The sequence below is a fragment of the Protomyctophum parallelum genome (assembly GCF_964188405.1).
Source record: "Protomyctophum parallelum genome assembly, chromosome: 19".
Lineage (NCBI taxonomy): Eukaryota > Metazoa > Chordata > Actinopteri > Myctophiformes > Myctophidae > Protomyctophum > Protomyctophum parallelum.
In genome coordinates, this window is record NC_139717.1 from 27,468,044 (window position 1) to 27,488,478 (window position 20,435).

General features: G+C 43.0%; 1 protein-coding gene across 4 annotated transcripts in view; it reads right to left on the reverse strand.

Annotated features, from left to right (window-relative positions):
* enah (ENAH actin regulator) overlaps positions 1 to 20,435 on the reverse strand; it is a 137,394-nt gene that overhangs the window by 97,477 nt on the left and 19,482 nt on the right. For 3 of the 4 annotated variants that reach the window (XM_083790384.1, XM_083790383.1, XM_083790380.1), the window contains exon 1: positions 7,104 to 7,289. The exons of the other annotated variant lie outside the window; for it this stretch is intronic. In XM_083790384.1, the coding sequence (XP_083646510.1) occupies positions 7,104 to 7,117 (14 nt within the window). In that variant the 5' untranslated portion in view covers positions 7,118 to 7,289. Of the gene's footprint in view, positions 1 to 7,103; positions 7,290 to 20,435 lie in introns of those variants that run through there. 4 annotated transcript variants of the gene reach the window in all.

Consider the following 20,435-nt stretch of genomic DNA (forward strand, 5'->3'; position numbering starts at 1 on the left):
GAGCCAATTTCCCTGTATGGTAGTGAAGTATGGGGTCCCCTGGCATATCAGGAATTTTCTAATTGGGACAAACATCCAATTGAGACTATTCACACAGAATTTTGTAAATATATATTAAAAACTCAAAGAAAAAGTCCAAATAATGCATGCAGAGCGGAACTTGGCCAATTCCCTCTCCTAATTAACATCCAGAAAAGAGCATTCAAATTCCATAAGCACCTTCAAAATAGTGACCCCACCTCCTACCATCACCAGGCCTTAAAATGCCAAGAGGAGAACATGAGCAGGAGTCCCCTCAGTCAGCTGGTCCTGAGTCTTACCCCCACCACCCCTCCCCTGACTAAAACAACCTCCATTAACCAAATTATCAAAATGCAACAAGAACATTATATCACATATTGGAAAAACACAACAAAAACCCAAAGTAAATTAGAATGCTATTTGGCCCTCAACCGAGAATACACAGTGGCAAATTACCTGACCACTGTTACTGATCCAAAACTGAGGAAGATGTTGACTATGTACAGACCACCGCCTGGCAATAGAAACAGGCATGCAGACACAGACAGAAATGGCTGCCTAGAGAAGAAAGACTGTGTTCACTCTGCTCTCAAGGGGAGGTGGAGACAGAGCTACATTTTGTGTTACAATGCGACAAGTATAAAGACATCAGAGAATCATTCTTCCCTAAATTTAATGAAAAATATAAAGAATTTGAATCCACCATTAATAACTCATCACTCCAATATGTTCTGGGAGAACAGTCCAAATGCACAGTTTTGGCAGCACATTACGTGTGGAGTTGTCATCAACTGAGGGACAGCCAGTGGACAGAAGAGACAGGTATATCTGTCTGAACAGGGTCATTAAGTTGCTGTTATGTTTATGTTTGTTAATTTATTTTCATTGTTACTGTATTGCTTGTTGTTCATTATTGTTGCGATGTTTGTTGACTTTTGTTTTGTTGTATGTACGCTTTGGCAATGTAAAACATATTTATCATGCCAATAAAGCCTTTTGAAATTGCACTGCACTGCACCCCCTGGCAAAAACAAATACAAATAAAAAAATTTGCGTGCGTGCGCGCGGGTGTCGTTCGCCAAGCAGTCGCACCCCCACGCGTCAAGTTCAAGCTCCGCCTATGCCCTCCAGGTGCTGTTCACCTCACATTGCTGAGAATACTTCAAAAAGTGTATTTGGTGAAAAGTGAAAACAGAAACATTTACCGTCAATCAGTTTTACTGTTGATGTAGATGGAATGGAACATGATCGAACTACTGTATTCATGAGCAATAAATTAAATAAAGCCCTGTTTCAAATCCAAATCTTGATTTGAACAAAAGGCTGGAATAGTGTAAGAATTCTCTTTTATAAATACACTCTGTTTAACATAGTCACAGACCATCTGCTGGCTTGTGGGTAATTCTGGATACTGTTCAGATGCGTTATAAATTAATACAGCATGCAAAACTCCAATATTGGCTATTTTGCCAAATTCATCCAAGAAGGTGAAAGTTAGGTAGGAGTGACGTGAAAGGTGAGCAGACTCAGCAGAGGGTTCCAAGAATGGAGCATGGACACACACACACACACACACACACACACAGAGAGAGACAGAGACAGAGAGAGAGAGAGAGCCTGTGGGTGAAACAGTGTGATGTCTCCTCCCCAGGAGTTTGATGCCATTTCTGGTTGAGGTCGCCACAGGAGGCTGCGAGGCACAGGTGGCTGAAATGCCATGCACAGTCTCTCTGACACACGCACACACCCTCCCCCCTACTTTTACAGGAAATAATTGATACAGACACTGCAAACCATAGGCTAACAACTTCACCTAGAATAGAAAAACCTTTGTAACAGAACAAATAGCAATCTCTCTCTCCCTCCTCCACACACAGCAAAGCAGGGAGAATGGGTGGGGGCGATAAGCCCACTATCAGTATGCTTGACTGATTCAGGTATCAACTGCTACTGGCTACAGGTTGGCCATTGTGCATGCAAGAACACACGCACACACACACACACACACACACACGCGCACACGCACACCAATTTTCAGCTAAATGCGAGGGCATAATTTACATTTGACATTTCATCCTGTAGATTTGCCAGTTTCTGGACAATATTTTTCTGAGTCACTTGAGAAGACTGTCAAACAACGTCTTGCAATCAACCCACTTGTTTACAGGGTTAAAATACGAACATCATTTCATTCCTGTTTTTAAAAGCCACATTATGTAAGCTGAGGTCTCATAGCCCTAGGTAGTTCCAAGTTCCCTCTAAAGCCTTAAGGACTTCTCCTTAAGACTATATGTTACTGTCGACTTCCTGCCACAGCATGACTTCTGGATTTCGCTACTCACCATCACCAATACAAAGACGGTTTCGAAGCTCCTAGGCTCAGTTGATGCACTCTGAGCCCTCCATCACACGTATAAAATGCACGTTTTGACCAGAAAATTATTTTTCACCGGAAAGAAAGATCATATGTTTTTCTTCGGGTGAAAGACATTCCTAGTTCTGAGTCACACCACCACCGACGTTGAATCCAGGGACGTGCACACATAGACATCAAAGGGGGCTTCACCCCCTGCCCTTTTACCCGTCTGTAAAACAACTGCCCTTTCCAGACCACAAATGCAGCATTTTCTGTGATGAAAGAAATACAAATGCCTTCCTCCCCTTCCCATGCCATGCTCCACTCTCCAGTAGCTAAAGAGTGCAGGGTTGAGCCTCAACAATAGCTGATCTACAAGCTTGTAGATCTGCTATTTTTGTCCAAAAGTGCCCTCTTACAGGATTTCAGCCCCTGCCTCTTTAACACTCTCTGCACGTGCCTGGTTGAATCAAGACCACAGGGCAGTGGAGGAAGCTGCAGTGTCCTGGTGGCCAAATCTGGTGTTGCAACACTAATCACCACCGTATAACCAAAGCTACTGCCCAACTACAAACTCACAACGCATCGCAAATACAGACGTTTGTATTACAGATTTTTTTTAATGAATTATGAGGTCATGAGCACTGCCTATAGGCTAATAGGGTACTACCCTTTCCATCAGCCAAACGCTGGTCAATCTAAACTACAACCACAACTATACATCTATAAATTCTACTCGTTTAAACAGTCCATTCTAAAAGCTACTTCGGCTGCTAAGAAATTAGATTGCCCTGTGAAATACGGAATCCAATAGCTACCGGTCCAAAGGCCAGTTGACGGACATCCTCAGTGTTTGGAGTATTGTGACAGGCTGATGCAATAATTAGCATACCCTTTGGACAGACTGCTAGTGTGTGTCCACTGCTGGATCCTACCCTCATATCTCTCATGTGAAACAGTTTGACCTGTCAAACAAACTCACATAAAATACATCATAATGCATTTAAAATATTTGCCCTGACACACAGCCCAGCCCAACCAAAGCTTTAATCGTGCCGTGTTGTGTGATTAATAGTCTACTGCCTTAAAGTGTCCCTTTAACCTGCAGCCCCAGTGAAGGGACAGTATTTCACTGTCACCCTCGTAAAATAAAATACAAGCCATTTACTGTAGAGGGTATGCCTGTGTTTCAGGAGCTAATCTCACAAACTACTGGACTAATCAGTGCCAGATTTTTGTGCACGCTGCCAGTAGGCCCACAGAAGCCCCTCCGCTAATTTATTTGAGAAATATTTAACTTTTACGCTTTTTATAAAGGCAGCGAGAATTAATCAAAGGACTCTGACTGGGCTTAAACACATCATAGATATGTCATAGACATCCGTCAACATATGACTGCCATAGACAGTATTTCCGGAAAGCATATACAATGGATAGCCTCAAGGCATCATAGCATAACCAGTGACCACCGCATGGAACTGAATGTCTGTCAATGGGAGATATCAGGTCTGTGTGACATTTAGCCTACTTTACTCTTTACTGATACTGCCTCCAGCCCCTGGAATATTTTCTTTCTTTCATCAATTACCTGGGAATACTGTGTGTATACCCTGTGAATATTTGGGAACTGTATGAAGAAATCACTACAAAAAAAAAAGAAAAAAAGAAACTGTACAGAATACAGACCCAGCCTGTTTGTTTGTGCGTGAGAGCATGTGTGCGTGTGATGACATAATCGGGCACACTCAGCAGTCCTGTACCCCTGCAGCGGGCAAAGGGGTCACAGCTGAGCACGGATAGACTATACAGACAGGAAGAACAAGAGAGGCAATAAGAGACAGTTGGGGGTGTGGGGTGAAGTAGTAAGGTAGTAAGAGAGCCAGGAGGGAAAGGAGAAAAGAGTAGGATGAGAGGGGATGGATAAGCGAGTGTGTCAAAGAATGTCAGAGACCAGTTGCAATGTGACATAGCCCCGTTTACACATTTCTTTAGTTTATTCCCTTTAATTGTACATACATTTATTTTTTGGGCTTTTCAATTTACACTTGCTTTGGCGATGTATATTTTCACATGCCAATAAAGCTCCTTTGAATAGAACTGACTTGAATTGAGAGATGTAAACGTATGTTTTCGCATGCCAATAAAGCTCCTTTGAATGGAACTGAATTGAATCAAGAAAGAGACTCGTTTTCACAGAGACGGAGCTGTTAAGATTTCCACGGCACGCCGTCAGGCCGCTTTCCAAGACGAACGATGTAACTGAAGTATAGAATCGCTTGACAGCAGGAAGTCATGAGAGAAAGACAGAGTGTGAAACTTAATAAAATGGAACCGACCTACAGCATCTCATGGCTGCCTGCGTTGGTAACACCGGTCTGAATGCGGAGTGAAAAACAACAGCCTTTCATTTTTCTTTCATATTTCCCACAGGACCGTCTGACATCGTACATGAGAGCGTGTTATACCTGAATAAAAGGTTCTCGGAGCCTGGGCTGACGTCGGTTGTTGTGGTTTGACCGGGGTGTGTGTCATATCTCGTTTGTTTAAAACTAATGAAACATGTGTCTTTCCTCCCTGTGGAGACATATTATATTGGGTAGAGTGGTGAACGTCAATAAAACCTCAGTGCACCGACCACGCTGTGAGACGCCACGTCCTGCGAGTCATTAATCATTATTATTACAATCAATCAGGGAGCTCCACACACAGCACTCCAACTGTGTACTACAGTAGGTATATAATCATCATCACATCGGGTTCATATTGGCATATGGGGCTCTATTCTCGTCCGAGCTTTCTAATGCCACTATTTGGGGATTTAGCATTGGGGAAGGGGCGTTCCGCCACTGAAGTGGATATTTTGGTCACCTGCCTAAATCCCTAAAACACCTCCACTCACATTACAATATGCATAGGTGTGGTTTGGGCGTTACAATAATGAAACCATTGCCAATCACTGTGCCACATGCCATTGCCTATAAGAGATCCATTATCCGTTGCCCGTTATGCCCAGTGCTATATACCTTCATAGCCTTACGGTCTATGCTCATAGCCCATGGAAGAGTGATGCGTGGGGGATAGATGAGATGACACATGGGAGGGCAATAGGGCACAAGGAAATCTTAAGTGTGAAAGTCAACCGTATGAGCAAAACAAAAGGAAGTATAGACAGATTTCTACAAGGACACTCGCCCTTACTTCAACCGCTGTATAATTCCACAATCCACATCCATTAGAATTGTATTCTTACCAAACAAAAACAACAGTATTGTCATTGTGTATATACAGTATCTATTTAAAAGGAAAGTGTATGATTATAGTTGATCGCATCAGTTCTCTCTCTCTCTCTCTCTCTCTGGGACAAGAGAATATCTTTGTGTTGTTGTCACTGGTCCTTCACCACTTCCATTATGGACAATGATGTCATTGTTGCTGGGCAAACTTGTCACAGACAGACAGACAGACAAAACAGACAGACAATGGAAGGAGACATCAAACAGAGAATCAAAGACACACTCAGCAATTAGCCACAATTAATTTGAAAATGTTCCAAAAATAATTAGACAAATCGTGGGATCCCCCTGCCGCTCCATGGATTTCGATCCCACATGCCAGCTCCAAAACAATATGAATGATTCCATTTGTCTGAATGTATTATTAAAAACGATGAGTCACTTCCAATACACCAGCGTCTCTGTTTTGGAACAATAAATCATGTGTCTGGAACAGTTGACTCAACACATGTTGCTATAAACAAATGTGTTGAAAGGAAGCACCAGATATGCTAAGACTAACTAGCACAAACGATCACAACTTTTAACTTGAACTAATTTAAAACAAGGAAACATGCAAATATAACAAAAAAGTATAAATATCGATACAAATAATTTACATATACATTATACACACAGTGTCAATAACAAATGTATGGCGTGAAACAGTCAGATTACATACACTCATATTAATTTAATAAGACACAACTTGACAATGACAATGTTGATAAAATTGCCATCTCTCACACACAAACACTCCCCCTATAGCCCCGACGGAACCTCCACAAAATGCAAACGTTTGCCATAACCCGAGGGAATGAGTCAGCTTTCTTATGTGTCTACTGTCTACTGTAACTGTGCAGCCAAGCCATCAATAACTATAGGCTAGAAGCCCGGCTCAGGAGGCAATGGGGGAGAAAAGTGCCCTGTCACTTTGCGGGCAGGAGAAATCCTATACCCAACTGAACCAAATAAAATAACTCCCTCGTGACTGGACTTCGAAGAGCTTAATGGCCATCGCAGCTCTATGAATACAGAAGGAGAAAAAAACCTCACCACAGTGAGAGCCACTTTTGCACAAGGGTTTCTAACTTTCTATTAATGAACTGACTGACAGAATGGGTGGAAGGGATTAAAAGCTAAAGCTGATTTTGCTTTCTGAGAGGACAAACCACAAAAAGGCAGATGAACCAACAGTCATAAGTAGACTAGACAGATATTCAGGCAATGCAGACAGAGACAGATAGACAGATACTCTAAAACCGTTCAGAAACTCTGTGGTAAATATTAAAACCTAAACATATTCACTATTTGGTGAGTACTTATGTTAAATATAGTCAACTGAGTCCTTTCTCATTTTGACAATGGTAGCTACTGAGCTCTCACTGATCCTTGTACTGTACGGCAGGTCCCACAGACCCAAACACCCAAACGGTTCCGACCCAGAAACTTACGAGTCACGAGTCATCTCGGTGGTCGGTAGCGTGGGAATCCAACGACTTATACCTGAAACAAAAAAGGTCTGTCTCTTCTTCTAGAAGGTTTTTTTAATGTCTGTCCACTTTCCCCACAGAGCAACCGATTAGCAGCATGTGCGACACAATCTGTCTGACTACAGTAAGTAAAGGACGAATGGCTGACTTGAATGGCAAAGTGAAGCAGAAGCGTTCGTTTAGGGACAGGCAGTAGCAGTGGAGAGAGAGGGGGGGAAGGGGGGTGGCACATACCCACAAGGCCTGCTGGAAGACCCCCCTCCCCCCCATCCCAACACCACACTGGAGCCAGGGCTAAAAGTAGAAGAACTACGGTGGGTGAATGGGGCTGAGGCGGAGGTCGTGGGGGGTGGAGGTAAGCCGGCACGAAGAATGCCCCAACCCAAAAGGCCCCCATATGCAAAAATAGACGTGCTGACCTAGAACCATCAGGTTATATGGAGCACTTGCACAATATCATTTTTCAGTCAAAATACAGATGTTGATAATGGATCACTGAATCCCTCATTTGTGGTCGTCTGCATTTTCTTCACATGAGAAGCATGAAAGAGGTCCATTTCCCGTGACACAAACATTTAACTACATTAGTGACAACTTCTGACAAGGTTCTACAATGAAGGCTACTGTAGTTGACTCACCCTACACAGCCCCATGCCACCTAATTTTACACAAGGACACACACACACACACACACACACACACACACGATTCCATTCCTATCCTATGCTTAGCACAGGGAAATACGGAAATGCTGATCCGCTGAGCAATAGAATCACATTTAGCCATGACAAGACAGTTCACTGTGTTATTTATTGTAGGAAGTATCATCATATCAGATTCCTAACACACTTAAGATGAGAACATACTGTTCGGTTACCTGTGGTGGCCGCTGCCTTCTATTGCCACTTTTACCTTTAGGCAATTCTCATTGTCAAGCACTCTGCTGTACAATTTGTGCTATGAAATATAATGTGCCCTTGCCTTACCTCATATAATGGGACACAACGCTCGACTGACAAAAGCAGAAGGAATTTGATACAGTGTCTTGATACCTTAAACCATTTTTTCTCATTTACACTGCATTGTGAGCACCCGCCCGCTGCACAGAAAACGAGGCCCTTGCCTTGTTCTGTCACAGAGATCAAGAGAGGTGATACAATTACAATCACTCCTTCTGTTGCAAGTTAACTTCCTCCAACATGGCGACGTGCCCCGTTGTACAGCACAGGCCTCCATTGTTTCATGTGAATGAAACCTAATGGTAGAAATGTTCAATCAAGCTGCCACTGGAGGGCTCCGTCACGAGGTTCCATTTAGCAGCTGAGGGCAGTACATCAAGCTCGCTTCATCCCCTCTGTGCCATGTGGAGGTCTGCATGGTGTGATTGATTTGAGGCCAACCAGATCAATGGAAACGCATGGATAGAAATGTTAAGCTCTCAACTCTCACCATGGAAAGATGATAAAAGCATCCCAAGGACCGTGGCGGGAGGCATCTGGAATGAATTGATTTTGGCATGACAACCCCAAGGTGCTTCTGATCAATAAGACACATCTAATCCTCATCATTAACTTAGCGCTCTGTTGGGGCAGTCAAGGTAAGGTAGAGAAGGTGGGGGCAGGGGGTGGCATATGGGGGCAAGCACAGTCATGTGTTGCTATTATTGTTGGGGTGGATTCTGAAACCTTTTCATTTCAAGGTCCCTCATAAGTGTTGAGTTAAGTGTAAAAGGATTCCCAGCATAGCCTTCTAAATGAGATACTGTGAGTTTGTGTGGAATCCCCGGGCTGGATTATGCAATTTTCCCCAAAAAGTATAATTCAAATCACAGAAAGCACATTAACCTACCTACTAAAATATCAACTCTTGCATACATTAAGTAGACTAGCCACACATATTTCCAACAGCCTTTTGGCTAATAATGGTTTGCTGCATCTTCAACCAACACAACGTGTCACTGTATCGATGACATTGACTCTGTCACATGTGGCCGTGACCCTAATAGGCCAGGAGTGCTCATGTAGAACGTACCAGCAAGAGGTTAAAGGTCAAATCGTATCCAGTATCCGTCTTTCCGGACAAACAAGGACCCATCGCTCATGTTCACTGATGTGACTGAATACTATATCGGCACCTAAATAGCCTGGGTTGCCTTGCCCACAGACGACTCGACTAGTCATTTAGCTAATTTTCCTCAGCCACTGAGTGCGAGGACCCAGGTTCAAATCTGACCTCGTCTCTCTCTCTCTCTCTTCTCTTGTGTTTCCTGTCTCTCACTGACCTACCTGAATTAAAATGAATATAATGCAAGGGCAGGTTACAGACTTCTGTTTGCCATCATAGGCCCAGCAAATATTTGATCAGAGATTCCCATGGAAGAAGAAAATCCCACTTTAACATTAATGGAAACTCTGCAGTACTTATAGCACAAATCATTACTATATACCGTAAATGGCCCATTGCTGATCCAGCGGGAGAAATTCAGTTGTTATGGCAGAACTGCAGTTATGAAACACAAGACAGATACAAAAAAGACAAGAGATACAACTGGAGTAAAAAGGAGTCAAGTGACAAGTCGGGTAGAAAAGTAGCAGAAACTCTGCACTTGGACCGCTCCAGGATTTGCGTGTTGGATAGGCTATTAACAGATATAAGATAAATGTAGTCAAAGTGTACATACTGTAAAAGTGGAAGGAATTTCAGGAAATCCCTGCAGAATAACTGTACAGAAATCTCAGTGCAACACCTCATTTTTGCCAACTAGTAAATTATACTAAAGGAAATTAACACCTTGTAAATTTCTTAAAGACACATACTTAAGGGGGTACCTGGTGGCAGTTAGTTCACAGACCTATAGCTCCTTTTCTCTTTCTCTTCTCTCTCTCTCTGCCAATTATTTCTCTCTACACTGAACTGAATCTAAAATAAAGCATAAAAATGACAAATTCATATTTAACAGCCACAGTTCATAAAGTACTGATGCCACAAATGTGTGCGCAAACTGCGCACACACTCTCGGTCACAATGACTAATATTGTCTTCTACTACTACTACTACTACTACTACTACTACTACTACTACTACAACACATTTTCTCAATGCAAGTAGTAAATAATAATAATCCCTTAAATTTGGGCAGTTTTATTCTTTGTTTGGGTCAATATAGCCATTGGCCACATGGTGTAGTGTAGCAGAGCTTAACCACTTGAATCCTAGTGTACTATTCTGGGCATGCCATAATAGGCGAATATTCAGAGAACAATTCTAGGAAGAAAACAGTTCTACAAGCTCACAACATGTCACGTTGCGACACATTGTGAGTCTGTAAAATCGACAATTGTCTGCAAAGTGAATTGCTAATGGAAAAAAGCAAGGGGACCAACAACCAAAGTATAGACCCCTCTTGGGGAACACTGGTCATCGAACTATAGGGTTAAGTCAGTGAAACATGGAGCTGATCTGTGGTACATAGAACTAATGGCTTCTAATCATTTCAAACTCAATTAGGGTTTTAATTGTATGGCTCAAGGGTTGGCATGAATCCAGACAAATTTGACTGTTTTTCCCTTACCGCCCTCCGTCAAACTCACTCACAATCTCAGTCCTCTTCCGTCACCTACTCTACTCGCTGACTTTCTCAACGTTTTACTTAAGTTGGCTTGGAGCCAACATCCTGACAGTCACATTGGAAAGATGTCAGGTCTGATTTACAGCTAATGGAAAGAAGAGACGGAATAGCAAATGTGAGTTTGAAATGAAAGTTCAGTGCTTTCTCTCTACTTGCTTAAAAACATCCTGGGAGTGGGACCGACGCTCAGGCTTTAATGGGGCACAGTGGTGATATCTTGTATACCTGAATCTATCCCTCTATAAAAACGGGCCTCGTTAACCCTTCACACGCACACAGCCGTCGCTACATACACGCCCATGTGTGCATCCTCGCAAACAGCGAAAGTACCCGATCTGCATGAGATAACGCAGCACAAATATATACAAATAGGGCAACCAAATAGTCAGCGACGTGCGCTGACGATTTGATGTGTGTGTGTGACACACACACACACACACACACACACACACACACACACACACACACCTGAAATTAACACATTTTATCAATTGCAGGGCAACATGTTGATCCGAGGACCTTCATCAGTTTAGTACAAAGGTTACTGGAGCTGAAATGAGAGCCTAATGAGAGCTCAGCCTATACGCATCCATTTCTATCCTTCACACGGCAGCTATTCAGAGCTTACACTTACAGTGTCCGTTTTAAAGACGGCCAATATCCATTTGGACATGGTGGCTAGCGGGCCTGCAAAGGTTAATCATCTACACTCCAGGCAAAGCACTAATGTGTTCCCCATTTCCTGTAAATGTGGAGAAGCTCAGCAGCAGTGAATTGATTCTGATGAATGAGTCCATTACTCGTTAAATCATTTATCACACACATTTTAATCTGTATAAAAAGATGAAAGGAGGATTCTTTTTAACAATTCAATTTTGTGGCACGGTGGCACAGTCGGTAGTGCTGTCGCCTCACAGCTACAAGGTCGGAGGTCCTGGGTTTGATTCCCGCTGTGGGCGCTGGGTGCGTGTTCTTTCCTCTGCGTCATCAGTGACCATACCCGAGGCGTGGTTGACGAAAGGGCCTTTCTGTGTGGAGTAACTGGAGTTTGCATGTTCTCCCCGTGTCCCCTAGGGTAGGTACCGTCGCTAATCATGGTCTCTAAACTACCTCCCCCTGGCCAGCCAGAGAGGAAAGGAACTGGTCGGAATAACGTGTTCCTTCCACGCGCTACGTCCAGCCGGGGAAACTCTCCCCCATCAGGTGAAAAGAAGCAGCTTGGACTCCTCATGCATAGAAGGAAGCATGAGGTCAGTCCGCTGCCCCCCCCCCCCCCAGCTTGGCAGAGAGGAAGTGTAGCACCCAGGATTACATTATCTTGATGTAACAATCTTCAAGGGCCCAAACTTTAACACAAATGGGAAACTAGACTTAAAAGTATTCTTTAAAGAAACAGACACCCACGCCCTATTACACAAAACGTCATTCCACCCGACACACTCCTACACAGGGATAGTCAAATCACAACTACTAAGATTCCATAGGATTTGCACGCAAAGAAGTGATTTCAAAATAGCTTGTAAAACACTATTTAAGGCCCTCAGACTAAGAGGATACACTAGGACATTCCTCCGGAAAGCTCAAAGTACCTTCTTAGAAATAAGAGTGCAGGATCCAGGTCCCAAATTGGCCCTGATAACCAGTTATTCAACACAGAGCACACTAGCCAACAACAGAATAAAAAGGAATTTTGAGAACCGAACGGATGATCTTCTAAAAGATTATAAAATTATATCGGCCTACAGAAAAAACAAAAACCTTAAAGATTATCTAGTACACAGCAAGCTAAAAGAAATCAACACACCAGCACGCCAGAATACTTCAAACCCAAACAATTAGTCAAAAATAGAACTACAAAACGCGTGTTAGAGATTAAACAACAAATAACAACCAGAACCAGCAACTGCATTTACTTAATCACATGTGAAAAATGTGGTTTACAATATGTCGGAGAAACGGGTAAAACAATAGGTACAAGGCTGGGACAACACAGATACAATATTAACAATGGAAAAAGGACAACCACAAGGTTTGAAAAACAGTGGATTAAGAACCTCAACACGGATTTTCCTGGAGGCTTAAACATGCCTAAAATCAGATCTTGAACACAACAAAAACTTAAACTCAGGATTAAACTGGAGAAATCTAAAAATGATTGGATCAGACTTCCTTCAGATACATTTATTCCTTGCATTGTACACATGTTGCGACCTGTGGTCGCAACATGTGTAGGCACAGTGCACTGAATTCCCCCCCCCCCCCTCCCCATAAGCTCATCTAGGGTTCTTACCTCACCGGCACAACAACTAGTCATCTTTCACATCAAAATAACTACCATATTATATGCATAAAAAAATCAAATTCAACGTCCGTTATTGGCAATGCCACATATGTGGCAAATATACAATTATACAAAAAATAATACAATTCACCTTTTGTCAGCCTTCTGATTGGTCCCTGACTGACTAACCAGCAGGCTCTTTCTGACTTGTTCCGCCTTGTTTATGTTGAATTTGCTATAACATAATTTTTTGGAAAAGACTAAAAACAAACATATGCCCAGTCACCATGCTGCGCCTGTGATGTTCCTTTTTACTGACACCAAGTTTAAAATAAGAATTGAACACACAGAATATCAATACGAAGCAACTGAAAAACACGTTATTTCAATGGTAGTGGATGGAGAGAAAGGATTTTTGTCCAACCACGAACGGCAACCAATGGGTGCGAAGAGGGGCACAACCACGGGCGGGACTTGACAAAGGGTGAATTATTGTCCACATTATTATGTTCAAATATTTATATAAAAAAAATGTCCAAATATATTATTTGATATAGCACAACATTTACATGGACATACTGTGTGTGCGTGCATGTGTGCGTGCGTGTGGATGAATGGTTTACGTTTACACGTATGAAATTAATCCCCTGGTTGACACTAATGTTATGTTGGATCGGATTTACAGGAAAGTCACCATCTGCCCAATTACTGAATGTGTGTGTGTGTGTGTGTGTGTGTGTGTGTGTGTGTGTGTGTGTGTGTGTGTGTGTGTGTGTGTGTGTGTGTGTGTGTGTGCGCACGCTGTCACACATGGGCACTCATGTACACCATGTGTGTTGTATATGTCTACAGTAGGCCATTCACTGTCCCTCAGATTGTGGCATGTTGATTGTGCAGCAAGATATGCCTCGTCTCCTTCACTACTTTTAAGAGGTAAGCCCTTGAGTTGAACTTGGTAAAATAATATCGTCCATACGCTCGTTCTGTGTTCACCCCCTCATCCTCCCTTCTCAAGACAAGAGACACTTTGTGTCACCATGGTGCTGTAGGAGGATTGTACATACATCCGCAGACAGACACAGAGAGAGAGAGTTCTCAAACTCAATTGAATTGAATTGAATTGATTGGGGATGAGATATTAGGACAGGGAGAGGGTGAGAACCAGGGAGTGAGAGAGAAGCACAGTGTCCAGGATGGGGAGGGGGAAAGCAAACAGAGCGAGAGAGAGAGAGCGAGAGAGCGAGAGAGAGAGAGTTGCGGACTTGGAAAGGAGAACAAATGTTGGCAGGGAACAGCCTTCCTTTTGCAAACACATAGAAAGAGCTAATGTATCACACCGCTGTGTCCAACTCTCTCTCTCTCTGCCCCTTCCTCTCGGTCTCATACTCCCTCTCCATTCATGCATCCATCACTCCGGTTTCCCCCATGCCCCCTCCCTCTGTCTCATTCTCACTCCCTCTCCTTCATTCATTCACTCTCCTCCTCTCTTAGCCTTTGTCACCCCGTCACTTTTTCTCTGTCACCCTGACTCTGCCTCTCTCTTTCGCACTATCGTATCGCGAGTGCCCCAATGCACTGGCGGCTACCCGTGGCATTCAGAATTGATTAAAAAAAAAATATTGTTTGTTTTTAACTCACTTAACGGCCTTGCACCTGCTTACATCACTGACCTTCTGACCCCGTACAACCCTCCCTGGCTGTAATCTTAGATCCGCTGACAAGCTCTTGCTGGCGGTCCAGCCGTAATGTCCAGTGGAATACACTTCCACTGCATGGACATTTGCCTCAGTATCCACTTTTAAAACTCTTTTACAAAATGTCTTGTAACTAGAGGAATGGACAACTTTCTTCATTGTAGTTTCATTGTCCCTCAAATGTTTTAATGTAAACTTGTTTTTGAAAAGTGCTAATCTCGCTCTTTCTCTCAAATAAATAGGGCATAGAGCGCATGCGCACACACACATCATCAAGCTGCTCCAAGTGATATTAAGAGCTCATGTCTTTGTGTGTGTGTGTGTGTGTGTGTGTGTATTGATAATATAAATCACAGTGGCAGTGCTGACTTTGCTTGCAAAATCGTAGCTGTGTTTGGTAGCAACGTGCCGTTGCTACAATAACCTCCAAACGCACTGTTTATCAAAATGTACAGTGGTTGAAATGTGGACGCAGACGAGGAATATGAGACAGACAGGAAGACGGATGGAAGGAGAGAGAGACAACGTTACATGGAAGAATTTCCTGTCCACAACGAGGATTAAAGTTCCTAATGTCCAATTGTCTGAGGTATGGTGGGAATTTGGGGAAATCTCTCTCTCCCTTGATCTCTCTTCTCATTCAAATATTTCAACGTAAACAATGTAAAGGAACTAAAACAGCTCGATCCTGCTCCAGCTCATATTGTGAGGCCTCAAGAATCGATTTGTTTATTAACCCATTTAGACCCGATAACTGATTCTAATGTCTTCTAAATCAGGACAGTTTTCAGAAAAACCTCTGGTTCTATGTCAGTGATGCTCAACATTTTTCATATCAAGGACGCCCAGAATTATCTGTATTTGGCCACCATCTGAAATTATGTTGTCCCCCCCCCCCCCCCCCCCCCCCCCCCCACAGCAGCAGCATAAAACGTTCACTCCGCAAGAATATATATTCAAAGATTTGCACCACATTTTCACGATTAAAAAAAATAGCAGATCTACAAGCTATGAAGTATAACAATGCTAAAAACACCAAAGGGGGTTCACGTCCGTACTGAATGGGTCAAGCTTACAACACTTGCAAATTGCTGGCAGGAGTGACTTACATTGTATGTCTTACAATGCAGTGCGACCTGTCAGGAGAGTGCTACACCACCATACATTACTGGCTGTTGTGGGAATCAAACCTGTGATCAGACCAACATGCCACACACTACCCACAGTGCATTCCTCAGTGTTCATTCATCCCTGCCTAACGGATGTAACCAAATGGATTTGTACACTCTCGCAGTTAAATTAACAGTGTGCTGTGTAATGTGTATGCGTAGTAAATCACCCAGCACATGGGAGCAGCAGATAGACAGAGTACAGATAGACAGGCAGACAAGACAGAATACACAGTTCCACCGTATCCTAGCACATTTGAATAGCTACAGCCATTTCCAAGAAAACTCACTAAGAGAGGACATTCATCATTTAGGTTCACTACAGACTCACTCAGAATTAAGACAAAGCCACGTGTCTGCAAACAGCCAAACACGTGTGGACACACGTGCACACACCTTTTTTTAAACGCATCTCCCGAAAGAATCTTATAAAGAACAATGTTTAGAACACGTTTCCAGAGAACCGTTTGTTAGTAAGGACAAAGACCTTTTATTTGTTGTTGAGGCTGATTCTACTTGGCTGGTCTCGAACTCCATGTTGTGCTGAGCCTGTGGAATTCCACTCACAGAGGGGGGTCTGTTTGTGAGTGTATTGGGGTTTCATTTAATTTAGGAGGCTCACTGAACGACTTCCTGGATGTGTGTGTGTGCGTGCGAGGCGAGCGAGTGTGTTGTTATATCCGACGCTGTGCAGCCTCTTCTAAGATTTCTGCGGACGTTTCGGTGGTAGAGTTGGTCTCTGCGTGGGTTTTGCCCACAAGGGTTGTTAGAAGAGCAGCCTGGTGGAAGACGAAGACCAACAAACAAAACACCATTCATGGGTGAAAACACACGTCTGTACACAACGTCAGGGGATGCATCATGTTGTGAAATGCAAACTCAAACTTGGAGACTCTTGTTACAGCGGACGCCTGGTGCTCAGTGTTATATGAACAACTCTGTAGGGGTGTAATGGTTCATCCAACAAATTTATTTAATCGATTACCAGCCAACGGCACAATGTGACTATGAGCATGCATATCGACTATTTTAAATATTTGTTGGAAAGCCTGATTAGTCTAACCTCACCCTGCCAGATGGAGTGTGGTATTGAGTTCACAACACAGCCTTCTGGGCTCACTCAGGGGCTTACGATGAACCGAACCGGCCTGGATCGGACCAATCAGCTACGGACGCGATCTGCCAATCACCTGCCAAGTAGCTTGAACAAAAGGGCCCGCCTTCTTCAGTGATTGAGCTACAGTGATCCCAGGGGGAACGTTTCTGGACTTTTTTTTAGGGGGTTTAGAGTAGAACATCAAACAGCACAGTGTAGAACAGAGAACATAACACAATAAAGCAAAATGCACAGGGAATTAGAGATTGTGTGTGCGTGCGTGCATGCTCGTGTTGTCTCTTTGACAGCCTGAGCAGGTCATTGAGAACATGATATTAAAAGATTTACAGATTAGAGGTCAGGCCCAGAGAGCTTTGCTGCTGTACAGTCAGTGGGACAGCAGAGAATAGGAGGAAACCAGACAATAAGGTGCTTCATTCACTGATGATGATGATGATGATGATGATGATGATGATGATGATGATGATGATGAAGTCAAATCCCAAGTGTGAATTCATCCAACTCTGGGTGTACAAATGGAACCAAGTGTAACTGTAACATTGACCGTCTCAGACTTAATTTAACACTGAGGAATGTGTGCGCGTGTGCGTGCCGTGCATGTCCTTGTACACCATAGTAATGAGACACATGAGTTCTAAGTTAACTCCCCTCATCAGCTCACACAAGGATCCTTAAAGGCCTCCCCAGACCAAGCTACCTTGTCCTCAGAGCAACTGGGATCAGATCGGGTAACGTTAAGTGACGCCTCACGTTTAAACGCTGCTCCAAAACACACCACACAGTACTATAGCAGACGGTCAGCTGATGGCGCTGTTCTGCTCCTGCATGAGAGGAGACGACTCCATACCATCTCGTTTGAATATGTGAGTGAACAACATTATACCTAGTTTCCACCAAATCTTGCGTGTATATGTGAGCTTTTTAAGAAGTGGAGAAAGCCACAAAAAAGTATACATTTCTGCTCGTTTCTGAAGTCAGCCATTCAACCCAGACAATGTAGACAAAACACTTGCTATATCAGCTGATTATATGCATGTATGTTGTGTCCTATAAGTCCATGTGGGCTGGGCACCTCTGGTGCATGACACATAAATAAAGAATCTATCTATGCACCATAAATAAAGGAAGAAAGTCTGTCATCTATCCTATTCTATTCCTTTGCCATAATGAATGTGCTCCATGAAAGAAATCTGTTGCCTGCAAGTCTGTCTCTCTTCCACCCTCCCCGTATCCAATTTTAGGGGAAAATGCACTTGAAATACTGCAGAGCCTTTGGTCTCCTTCTTCTCATGTTCTGATTATCTCCGACTGAAGAGCCAAACGGAGAGCTTTCCCCTCCCGAAGAGCTCCGCCGCTGATTCAACATACTCAATCAAGTGATCGGAAACTGTTAATAGCCGACTACTGCCAACTGTGCAGCACAAACTACTATACAACAGATTGCCCGCCACAGATGTTCCACTCATACTCTCCCCCTCACCACTAAAAGCCACAGAAGTGGCTTGCAGCAACACAATAGTCCATCACACTTCAAAAGTTCTCATTGAAAGGCTGGGGGGTTGTGCATTTTCAAAAGCCAATGCTATAAAGCGCAGCCAAGCTCTCTCTGTGCAATCAGAAACTTTTCATGGCAAATCCTTCCGTTTCCGGATTGGCAGGGACCTGTGTGTGCGTGTGTATGCGATACTATGCGCGCGTGCGTGTGTGTGCGTATATACATAGTGTACACACACATCTTCCCACAATTCCAGTGGTTACACGGCCTGGCCAACGGTGCCGGAGATTAGTTGTACGCAGACGGACGGACGGACACACAGACTCAGTGCAAAACATACTCTCCCCATGCCTTCAGCTGGCAGAAAAAGACAGGGTACGCAGACATACAAATACATTTCAGACAGGGTTAAGGGTCATGGAAAAACAGGAGAGGCCAGAGGAGCATAGGATGATGTTTTTTTAGACATACAAAAAGGGAGGTAAAGAGAGAGACAGGGACAGTGTTAATATTCAGACAGCATTGCTTAGCTCCCAGATACTCTCAAACTTCAATGTGTGTGTGTGTGTGTGTGTGTGTGTGTGTGTGTGTGTGTGTGTGTGTGTGTGTGTGTGTGTGTGTGTGTGAGAAAAAAGGTTCTATCCATTCAAACCTATTGAATTTCAAATATGTATATATTATTTTTAATATAAAATAGTGTGTGCAGTCAAACTTAATTCCAAGACTGCACACAGGGTTATTTCTTTCTCTCCATGAAAAAGTTGGCCATGTTTATCAACAGGGAGGTGGAAATGAAAATATTTGCAGACTCCAACAAGAGTCAGCAAAAAAGATTTAACGGAGTGGTGCAATTAAAAGTAGTGACCTTTGACATACTGGTTTTGGCGAACGTTCCCCCTAGGGATGCTGGGGGTTCAAGTGGTTAACAGAAGTGGAAGTTTAACGCATAATTTTTTGATCATCAAGAAAATCACAGTCAATAATATCGTGACATGTAATTTTCATATCTTCCCAACCATAAAGGTTAAAAAGCAGCAGCTGCAGACGTGTGCATAGGATGCAGAATATTATGGCTAAAGGGAAATTAACCAAATATGACACCCTGGCAGATGTGTCCTTATCTGGTGTGATGAAAGAGAAAACTAAGTGAGATGTGTCATCCATTATGATAACTGAAGATGGCGACATGGATAAGCAGGCCTGTATTGCACCTAATTGAACAGGAAAACAAAAATATTGTTCCAACAGCAAAGTTGTGTCTGTCTGTGAGAGTGTAAAGTACATCTTTGATGAATTGTCATTGTACACTTACTTAGCAAAAAAAACAATATTGATTTCATGCAGTCACTTTTAAGTCAATCAATGAGCACCGGCAATGAGTTGCCGCTTGCCAGCAAACAGTATAGTCACTAGTCAGGGAATATTATCAGAATCAAGAAAGTTTCAAATCTGAGAATACATTTCTTACCAAGAACCGCCTAGTTTGACACGTCACATGCTACTTAAATTATGACATTTTGAACATTTTGCCATGTGTTGGTTGTTGATGGTAGCCCAACTTTCAGCAGCTGTCAAAAATGCCCCTAGGGTGGTTGAATAGAAACCAATGTGGGATATGCTAGTAGACACCTTTACAAACACATTGGTGAAGAAAATTCTTGGTAAGAAATGTATTCCCAGATTTTATTAATATCCCCTGACTAGAAGCTGAGAATCTGTCTGCTCTCAGACAGCAAGGCATTTCCAAGGACAACATGACATTTCACACAGGATCAGCAAGAAAAACAATGTCTTAATGAAGTTGACATCCCGCTCTTGTCATCTTATTTATTTTACTTACACACTTGCTGCTCACTGAAAATATTTACAGAACTACCCAAATCTGTTTCTCAACCAGTGGTTTGGGACC